At 34.4% G+C, this 11,541-nt stretch overlaps 1 protein-coding gene across 2 annotated transcripts; it reads left to right on the top strand.

The window, feature by feature from the left end:
* Positions 1–4,163: 4,163 nt before the first annotated feature.
* On the top strand, positions 4,164–9,726 carry LOC143044440 (carboxylesterase 1E-like). 2 transcript variants are annotated; one of them, XM_076216459.1, is made up of 3 exons: positions 4,164–4,223; positions 6,988–8,525; positions 9,558–9,726. In XM_076216459.1, exons 1-3 carry the CDS (start codon positions 4,221–4,223, stop codon positions 9,712–9,714), a joined length of 1,698 nt encoding a protein of 565 aa, XP_076072574.1. In that variant the 5' UTR covers positions 4,164–4,220; the 3' UTR covers positions 9,715–9,726. The 2 variants fall into 2 exon arrangements, with proteins under 2 accessions (XP_076072574.1, XP_076072572.1); XM_076216457.1 differs by lacking the exon at positions 4,164–4,223 and adding an exon at positions 6,112–6,228.
* Positions 9,727–11,541: the final 1,815 nt, after the last annotated feature.

Here is an 11,541-nt window from a genome sequence, read left to right as displayed (position 1 = left end):
ATTACCTTGTATCGCATACCCTGTATCGCATAGCTAAACCCATATTTCATACAAGATGTTGCAGCCCTTTTTGAACATCTAATCTAGATTGTTTCCGGAACTCCTCAGTTATCATCAGCTTAAAGAGTGTCAAAAGGGATGCGCGCACGAAAAAAACGTGAAATTTATTTCTGTCATTAACGTTGCACGAAAAAAAAGACTTTGATGAGGGCAGGCCCGAGAACACAGTTACTTCGTAGTGCATTTCTTTTAGACAATAAATTCAAATTAAAAAAATCACACCTGCTCTTTCTTAAAAAGATTTTTACAGTGTAGTGTACTACTAGTGAGACAAATAATATCAAAATTATAGAAACTTCTACCAGCTCTAACTCACAATATTGACAATTCTGTGTTAAGGGGGTGTAAAATTCAGTTTGACAGCTTCAGACGTGATAAAATTTGACCTTTTTACGCTGGACTAAATCACTACTTAACATAAAGATTCAGCACCCAAATTTTCTTAACATGTAATTACATCCCCCTGCTTAATATTTCATGCATTTAATATCAAGAAATAAATTTGGAAAGTGTATCAAATAAAACATGCAAATTATACACTGTTTACAATAGGGACTATATTCGTAGACAACGAAAACCAAAGGACGATAACTGTGTACTTGGACCTAATAGTATCTCCAGTATAGTAGTCAGCACTCCTGAGCAGACATAAAATGTCATCAAATATGCACAAAGGAAAAATTTAATAGTCCAAGAACTTCATTGATTATAACCGCTACGTATCGTTAAATTCATTTCACAAAATAAACAACAACAACAAAAAATCATTCACATTTACTTTCACATTACGGGTTCCAGTCTTACTACACCAGATCCACAGAGTTTGACTGTCCCTCTGGTATCTTTCGACCCTCTTCTACAATTATATCTCATCAGTAAAAATATCCACAGCTATGCATGATACAGATGATGTACATTTGAACATGAATTCCAAACTTCACAAAAAGAAAATTTGATATCCATAACTATACCCGTATGTTCATTGATCCCAATTTATTATCGTTAATTTTTTTTATAAGCCATTATGATTTTCTTTCTATTTTTCGTTCATATTTTATACTAAAATTGTGTTGTTCATTCATGTCCTATCAAACTAAAAACATAACTTTTTTACTCATTACTTTACACATCAAGTTGAATGAAAACTTACAACCGTTCAATATAACTATTGTCCTTTACGTGAAGCATTTGCTTTGCAGCGATTGAATAACTGGAATCATAATCACAAATAATGAAAGAGAGCAAGTATGGTACACATCAACAACTCATCTAAACAGATTCCGTTCATTCATCTAGGGGATGAGTAAAGAATTCACTCAAGTATCGTCGATTGATGCACTAATCACTCATCATTTGTTGAAAGCATTGTTTTCCTCAGGACAAACATATCTTCCTAACTTAAATAAAAACAAACTGTCTTTTTCAATCTAATACAGGAACACGATTTTTTTGTAACGTAATATCGAATTTATGGGGTTTTTTTGCGGGTTCTAAGTTTCAATGGCGGTGATTTGTTTATTTTCCACTCCTATCACTTCGAATGATGGTTGTTGCCTGTCTTAGACTGTTGTCACATTTTTTACCTTTATTCATTACTTCATTCTCAATTTATGTTTGGAATCTACTGGAACAAACCCTAATTCAAACCAATACAAAATTACAGCTATAATTTCGGATATTGCAAGTCAGACTTTTCAAGCCAGTCCGCATTGGCAAAGATGAAAAAGAACAAATATCTTTCCTTAATCTTTCCTTTACCAACAAAGGTCTTGATGGCGTCAACTGAGCCAATATCCTTCATCAAACATTATTTCGAAAATACCACTTTATTTCAAAGACAATTCTGTACCAATCATTTCTTATATCTATGCCAAACCTATTGTAACTAAAATTTTCAATTACAAACACGTTTTGCAGGATCTCGATATTGACGACTTCAAGTCTAAACCTCCTTATTGCACTTGTGTTAGTTCCCAATTCACATATAATCCGGTTGGCCACGTTATTACGGGTGACCTCAACATTTTTAATAACACTTCTCTACGGAAAGTGTTATCGAAAGGTCCGAAATATCGTGAGCCTAAATCTATCAATTGGAAATACAATTCTAAAATTTTTATCGATTCAGAGGATAATGCCAGGCAATGGACTAAGGACGAGAAGGAAGACGTAGACACTCTTTCCGAATGGATTAAGGCAGTGGGGTCGTTGATACAAATCAGAATTAAGAAACTGAATGGGTCTATCAATGCCCATGCTACGTCAATCTTTAAAGACCCAAATGTTGCAAAACACCTATCCCACCTCCATGACAAATATGTTGTTGCCCCGCAGATAAAACCCCAAACAACATCGCTTTTGTGTGTAAAACTCATTACATTAACTGCTTGATAAACGAATAAGGTATTTACAATTCATTTGGAAACTCAACATATACCCTCACGACGCGTACCAAAGAGGAAATCCTGGATAATCATAGGTCTGTTCTATGTTCTTGGAATTTCAACCAAAGATGAAGAACTGGATCTTCCATCAATGTGTGGATACCTAAACTACATAAGTGTCCTTACAAACAAAGGTATATTGCTGGGTCTTCCAAGTGCTCCACGAAACCTCTTTCTAAATAACTAACATCTATTTTATCAGCAATCAAAGACAGGCCTCAAAGTTATTGTGAAACTGACTATTCTAGAGGTGGCGTGAATCAGATGTGGAAAATTAAAAATTTCAAAGATCTTTTAGAGTACATACAATCTAACTCTCTTTCGTCTTGTAATAGTATCAAAACATTTGATTTTCTACTCTTTACACAAGTATTCCACATTCCAAACTAAAAGACAAATTGAAAGAGTTGATATTGCTTTGCTTCATGAAAAAGAATGGCCAACGAAGATACAAGTATCGTGTCTTAGTGAGGGATAAATCCTACTTTGTAAAGGATCGCTCTGATTCAAACAAAAAAATCTCTGAATCTGATATTATCAAGATGCTTGATTTCTTGATTGACAACATATTTGTTATGTTTGGAGGACGTGTTTTTCAACAGACTGTCGGCATTCCATTGGTAACAAAGTGTGCCCCTCTACTTGCCGAGTTGTTTCTTTATCATTATGAGGCTTACTTCATGCAGGAACTTCTTACGAAGAAAGATAAGAAGTTAGCAATATCCTTTAACTTTACTTTCCGCTATATAGATGATGTTATTTCACTAAATAATTCAAAAGTTGGTGACTATGTGGAACAAATCTATCCCATCGAACTAGAGATAAAGGATACTACAGATATAGTTAAGTCGGCCTCATATCTTGACTTACATCTAGAAATTGACAATGAGGGTCGGTTGAAAACAAAATTTTACGACAAAAGAGATGATTTCAGCTTTCCAATTGTGAACTTTCCATTCCTAAGTAGCAACATTTCAGCAGCACCTGAATACAGGGTATATATCTCCCAATTGAAACGATATTCCCGTACTTGCATTTCCTATCACGATTTTCTTGATAGAGGGTTGCTGCTCAGAAGGAAGCTATTAAACCAAGAGTTCCAAATGGTGAAGTTGAAATCATCCCTTCGTAAATTTTACGGACACCATCACGAGTTGGTTGACCGTTATGGAATAACCGTTTCACAATTGATATCGGGTATTTTCCTGATGTCGTAACTACAAGCCCCTTCCCTTTGACCTACCGAATTATACTATTTACCGGATTTGTTATCACATAAGCAATACGACGGGTGTCACATGTGGAGCAGGATCTCTTACCCTTCCGGAGCACCTGAGATCACCCCTAGTTTTTGATGTGGTTTGTGTTGTTTATTCTTTAGTTTTGTGTTATGTTGTGTCAGATACTATTGTTTGTCTGTTTGTCTTTTTCATTTTTAGCCATGGTGTTGTCAGTTTATTTTCGATTTATGAGTTTGTCTGTCCCTTTGGTATCTTTCGTCCCTCTTTTGTCTAAATTTGGTCCTTTTTTATCATAACAGAATACGGATACACATATATTCGTCTGATAGTCCTATTTATTAACAGACAAACCAATTAATTAACCCGACGATAAAGTTTATCTCCTACTCATATATCATGTATATACAACTATACAATTGATAACAATTGTAAACATTTCACAGACTACATTTGATATTTGTTTATATGTATAATAATGGTATTACTTAGTAAAATTATAACATACCAACACATCGAATTAAATCATTTATTACGTAAAAAATTTTAATCATTTATTACGTAAAAAATGAAACAGGGTGAAACAGTGTTTGTGTTACATTCTACTTTTTTTTTATTTGAGCGTCACTAAAGAGTCTATTATAGACGAAACGCGCCTCTGATGTTTGAAAATTCTAAGACTGGTACCTTTGATGAGTTTATTAACTTATATATATTACGTAAATGAAAACAAAATAATTTCCTTTTTTTATGTTTTCACTAAAATTAAACTGTTATCATAGAGATATGGCTCGCTTTTTGGTTATTTCGATAATGCAAATGTTGAAATTAAAATAGCAACACTTTAACATGTAAGATTTGCAAATATTCAAAGCCAATGAACCATGCCTGAAGGTACATGGCTAAACAATCTCCATGGAAATGAGATGTGCTATGGCAATACATCTAAATATCAAATACCATTGACTTATCATAAGTAGTTCCCTTTAAACAAACATAAACACAAACTTATGCATGTAAACTAAGCAAAATTTCAAAGTCAATAAACCATAACTGAGGGGGTCAAATAATCTCCATGGTAATGAGGTGTGCCAATGCTAATACACCTTCATACCAATTATCATTGACCTACCACTAATGGTTCCCCATAAACCGACCTAATCACAAACTTATTAATACATGAAAACTAAGCAAAAGTTTCAAAGTCAATAGAATATGTCTGAGGGGGCGGGGCAAAATAATCTCCATTGAAATGGGATATGTCAATGTTTTTACAACTGCATACCAAATATCATTAACTTTCCACTAATAGTTCCCTATATACTGACATAATCAAAAACTTATACATGAACACTAAGCAAAATTTCAAAGTCAATAGACTATGACTGAGGGGGAGGGGCAAAATAATCTCCATGGAAATAAGATGTGCCAATACTTATACAACTGCATACCAAATATCATTGATCTACCAGGAGTGGTTCGCCATAAACGAGACATAATCACAAACTATAACTAGCTTTTTGATTTCTTAAAGCGAGACAAAACTTTAAACAATACTTTCTAAATTTCATGCGTCAGAGACTCAGAGGTGCCTTTCCGGATTAACCTTCATCAATAATGTTCAAAGCCAAATACTCAAAAGCCAAGGTTGTATAATACCCAAAACATTATAACAACATTTACGAAGAAACATTAAATAGTCCTTGAAATTTAATAATTATAAGGACTTATATTAATGATTATTTATCATTTGATACAAGTGGTTAACCGCAACGCATCGTTAAATTCAAATAACAAAATAAACAGTAACATTAAAATATTCCTTAAACATTAACCTTCACATTAAAGGTACCAGTTTTGCTACACCAGAAGCACATTTCGACAAATAGTATCTTATCAGTAATGCACGCCAAAATATTTGGAAACTTAAATAAGAACAAATAAAACAAAACAAAAAGGATATAAAGATGAACCCGAAGCTGGAAAGAACAATCTAGGAGAAGAATACCGAATTCACCCGAGTATCGTCGATTGATGCACCAATCACTCATCATGTGTTTTTCTTTCTCATGTCAAATTTATATTCCCAACTTAAAATAAAAACAAACTGTCTTTACAATTAAATACAGGTATACGAATATTCATGTAATTTAATGTCGAATTTATCATGTTTATTGCGTTTATTTTAATTGTGCTAAGTTTAAATGGAGGCGCCGAAGTGGTTTTTTTTTCTCTCTTCCATTTCCATCACTTCGAATAATGGTTGATTCATTACTTCGACTGTAGTCTAAAATGTGCCACTTTTTATCGCAAAGGAATACGGATACACATTTTCTCGTCTGATAGTCCTACTTATTAACAGATAAACCAGTTAATTAACCCGGCGATAAAGTTTTATCTCCTAATCATATGTACAACTAGACAATTGATAACATAGTAAACATTTCACAGACTACATTTGATCTTTGTTTATATGCATAATAATGGTAAGTAAAATTATGAACTACCACATATAGAATTATAAGACAATTCAAATAATATAATAAGTCAAAAATTTAAAACAGGCTGAAATTCGTGTTTGTGTGACATAACTTTTTTTGTTGTTGACAAAACGCGTGTCTGACGTGCAAACTTTTAAGCAAGGTACATATGATGAGTTTATGAGAATAATAAAATAGTAATAAGAAATACATTTTGTTTAATATTGTTTGTGTTCTACTCACTGTTATGCAATAGTTCTAAAGAAACCGGACCGACAATGAGTAAAATCTTTTGAAACGCTTGCATCTTTGAGTAAGTTTTCGCTCGTTTCTTTCTTAGACGTTCATTTTATTATGTCCGCCTTTTTATGTTATGTCTAAATCTTCACTTGCAAAGGCCACAATATGATTCTAAATATACTGATCCAATATGATGAATTGATAAAGATAAATGCTTATTAGTACTTTAACATATCATTTGAGGTAAACAAAATCTTTCTTACCTCAAAACAAATAATTTCATCAACTTGTTTTGCCATACACTATTCCAAAGACTTTCCGTTTATGTTCGCCTTCCATAAGCAAATACTTTAAAGAAAAGAAAAAAACACTTTCGTAATTTCAAGCGTCCGGGTTTTTTTTGGATTAGCGATTCTCTAAGCCAAATATTCGTAAGCCGAGGATGTATAAGATCCAAAACATAATAGCAACATTTACGGTACCAATTTTGATTCATTTATTTGCATGATATTTTTTTCTTTACAGGCAAGACAATTGCTGGGTTTAGCTTGTCTAATATATTTCTATTCCGTCGAGATTTCCTGTATACCAGTTACAATTAAAACACGACTTGGTAATATAAATGGCACAAAAGAACCGACACCTGATTATACAACATCTGTATACAAATTTTATAATATACCGTATGCCAAACCACCTGTTGGAAAACTAAGATTTGCCAAATCTGAGCCGTATGGTCAATGGAATGGAACTCTGAATGCTACTAGTCTTGGCCTAGCTTGCATGCAAGCACCAGAACCTAATCCTATGTTTAGATATAATGGATACTCGGAGGACTGCTTGCAGTTGAACATATATGTTCCAAATACTATATCATCTAATACTAAACGTTCTGTAATGGTATGGATACACGGCGGTGCATACCAATTTGGATCCGGAACATTATATAACGGTACAATGCTAGCTGCTAGAGGAGACGTTGTTGTAGTAACAATAAACTACCGACTTGGAATATTTGGTTTTCTTTCATACAATGATACTGCTGCTCGAGGAAATTTTGGTTTATGGGATCAAGTCTTAGCTCTACAGTGGATTCAAGAAAATATTGCCGACTACACCGGTGATCCGTCTTCTGTTACAATATTTGGAGAATCAGCTGGAGGTTTCAGTGTGTCTCTATTGTCAGTTATACCGAGCATCAAGGGATTGTTTAAACGAGTCATTGCCGAAAGCGGAGTGGCGGATTCTTTCTTTGCTCTGACTGATGACGCAAAATTAGTATCTGTTGCTTTAAGCGATGCTGTTGGTTGTATTTATGATCCAATAACCAAAAATTATAATGCCATGTTGGATTGTATGAGATCTAAAACTGCTATGGATATAATGAAAACCCTCGATACACTAGCTACGGACATAGAAACATCAATACGAGTGGCGATTCCTCTAGCACCGGTTATTGATGGTCAACTGTTTAATGACTTGCCCTCAAAAGTTCTGTCAGACAAGAATTCACCAGAGTCTGCTATGTTTCGGTCTCTCGATATGATAGTTGGAAACTGTAATATGGAAGGTTCTCTTTATCTCTTAACAACAGTAAAAGAACAAGAAAAGTACAAATTTAACATTACAAATGGAATTCCAACTTCGTTTTTATGTAAACATTTTGCGCCTTCGTTATCTGGATTATATTATCATCATAGCGTAAAAGTTTCTGACGCTATTTGTAATGAATATAGCGCCAAGGACAACATAGATGAACAAAGTCGACAAGTTTTAGAAATGTATACAGATTTATTCTTTATCGCGCCTTCATTTTCTATATTAGAGTCGCACTCGAATAATAACACATATTCAAAAACATATCAGTATGTGTTTACGGAAAAAAGCCCTCTTCCGTTTGGCCCACCCAGACCAAGATGGTACAGAGGATCTGGACATGCATCGGAAGTGGTTTTCCTATTTGGAATTGAGGATTTACACTATGCTCACCTACCAGTTACTCCCGATCAGTTTGATTTAGCCCTACGTATGAAAGATTATTGGACAAATTTTGCCAAAACCGGGTAAGTTGTTTATTTGAAATATTTCAATTATGGTTATTACACAATCAATTCCGTGAAATAATAACCACTTTATAGAAATGCCATTCGTCTCAACTCGGCCGATTCCGTACCCTCATCTAAGGATAGAAGGAGAGTAGCGGATTCTACCGAGGATTGCCGAATGTAGAAATGCGGGTATAAGGTTATTATCGATGACCATCAAAAACCGTGAACACAAAAGGAAGCACGCATATGGGTCCACGTTGTCCTACGATCAGCAACGAAGAGGCCATAGCTATGATAAATGTGAGCTAGTAAATATCACAGGTACACCAAAACGGAAGAAAAATCGAGACAACTGCATCCATAATCTAATTCACTTTACATGAAAGGTTAAACAGACACTTGCATAAAAAACACGGACTTCTCGAACCATTCGACAATAGTCTCCTGTCAAATAACACAGATTTATGGTGACCTATATTCATACGTGTTATCGGTTAGTTATAACTTCAATCTAACATAGAACAGTGCTGCAATAACAAAACAAACAGTAAAAATGAATCACAAAAAAACTATCTAAACCATGGGTACTCGCATACAGTATATTCTTTTTGTGTGTGTGCAGATATATAAGAAGAAAAATTACGCTTGTTTGAATGCGTCTGACGCGCTTTTCCGGATCTATCTAAAAAATAAAAAAAAAAGTATTTCATACCCGAGTACATAACTTCCTTAGAAGCCATATGACCATAAGGGACCTTTTAAATTCTTTACTAAAGATTACACTCTGGCAACGAGAATAAGCATCAGGTGCTAAAGGAACATCTAATTTTCCTGCTTCGTCTGTGACAGCTCGAATAATATGAAAAAAATATCACATTCTTTCATTTAACTTGTCTATAAAAGAACATTTAAAGCATGTATCGACCAGACAGTAACATGTGACACAAGAAAAAAAAACCAAGAGTTGACTTTGTTTCTTCGTGAATTGTTTTTTTTTTTTTCCTGATTATAAGTTTAAATAATTTTCTATGTTCTTTCATATTTCAGAAATCCAAATTCTGAAGAAACCGATGTACTTTGGCCGGAATTCAATACAAAAACTAAATCGTATATGCAGCTGAATGATCAAAACTTAACCCGCAATACTTATTATAATTCGGACAGGGTTAAGTTTTGGTTAGTTACAATCCCAAGCATGCTTTAGCATGATAGCTCAATCAAAAACGACATAACCGGACCCAAAACACTATAGATGCGGAACATTTTTCGTTACTCATTGTTCTATTCCTTTACAGTGATAAACAGTACCAGTGATAGAAAATTCGTATACTCGCCAGTATAGACCGAATAGTCTGTCTCTTCGCGTTTGTTTTTGACATTTCATGTTTCCTATTTATCATTTGGATTTTACAGTTTTTTTCCAACACGTGTCCAAAAACAAAAGTGGTCAATATGAGGAAAATAAAATATGGGAAGGGTGAAATATGGACACAGGAGACAGAAAAAAATCGGTCTATCGCCAGTTACGCTCAAACCTCGACAGTGGAGCTTCGCCAACTCTTCATCAGTCGAGCGTAACATTTGTACGTGTTTCTTCATACCTGTACTTTTCATATGTTTTAATATATTCGTATGTTATTCATTAATACTGCTTATTGAAAATTTATAGAAAAATGTATATGCATAAGTTTGCACCTGTCCTAAGTCGGGAATCTGATGTACAGTAGTTGTCGTTTGTAATTTATACGTGTTTCTCGTTTCTCGTTTTTTATATAGATTAGACCGTTGGTTTTCCCGTTTTAATGGTTTTACACTAGTTATTTTAGGGCCCTTTATAGCTTGTTGTTTGGTTCGAGCCAAGGCTCCGTGTTGAAGGCCGTACATTGACCTATAATGGTTTACTTTTATAAATTGTTACATGGTTTTTGCAGTGATTTGTTATCAAGTTACAACGCATCTTAAACGGTCGTACTATGAAACAAAGATAACAATATTTGCTGGACACATTTTGAACAATCTTTCATTTCCCCCTTTTTGATCTTTACCTGAAGCAATGTCTCAAAACATATTTGAATAACTTAAAAGAGCAATCTTAAAGATTGATTTCAAGCAGTTGGAACTCGATAAACCCATAAGTATCAGACAAGAAAAAATTAATATGGTATACCGGTAGTTGCCAGTGAGACGACTAAAATTGAGAACGGCAATGGGGAATGTGTCAAAGAGACAACAACCCGACCAAAGAGCAGATGAAAGCCGAAGGCCACCAATGGGTTTTCAATGCAGCGATAAAATCCCGCACTATAAGGTGTGCTTCAGCTGGACCCTAAACAAAAGTCTATACTAGTTCAGTGAGAATGGATGGCATACTAAACTCCGAAAGATATAAAAGAAACAAAAGATAAAATTCATACAAAACTTACAATAGCCAGGGGCTACTGACTTGGGACAGGCGCAAAAACGCGGCGGGGATAAACATGTTTTTTGATATCTAAACCCTCCTCCTATACCTCTAGCCAATGTAGAAAAAAAACACACAACAATACGCACAATAAAACTCAGTTTAAAAGAAGTCCGAGTCCGATGTCAGAATGAATAGGTAACAACAGAAACTAAACAAAATGGCAATATTACATAAATGAACAAAGACTAGTCTAGCAGTTACTGACACGCCAGCTCTAGACCCCAATTAAACTGATTGAAAGATTATATATATCCATCAAAGTCAGGCCAGAGTCCAAATGTCGAGAATGTAAGTGACTATAGGTCAATGTACGGCCTTCAACAATGAGCAAAACACATATCGCATAGTCAGCTTTGATAAACAAAAAGTGTGGGCAAGCAGAGGACAAACATATGTTCTGAAAGAAGATTTTTTCATCATACCTTAAAGTGTTACTTTTTGAAAAAGAAAAAAGATTGACATAGCGTCTAAAAACTAAGACAAAAATGCGTAAAAAATACGAACTCAGAGAGAAACAATTAACCCTTGAAGTTAAGTGGTTGCTCCTTTCCTTTCTGTATCTTCAAT

Source organism: Mytilus galloprovincialis, chromosome 9, assembly GCF_965363235.1.
Source record: "Mytilus galloprovincialis chromosome 9, xbMytGall1.hap1.1, whole genome shotgun sequence".
Classification (NCBI taxonomy): domain Eukaryota; kingdom Metazoa; phylum Mollusca; class Bivalvia; order Mytilida; family Mytilidae; genus Mytilus; species Mytilus galloprovincialis.
Note: the sequence above shows the minus strand (reverse complement) of the source record. Positions and strands in the feature narration are given on the sequence as shown.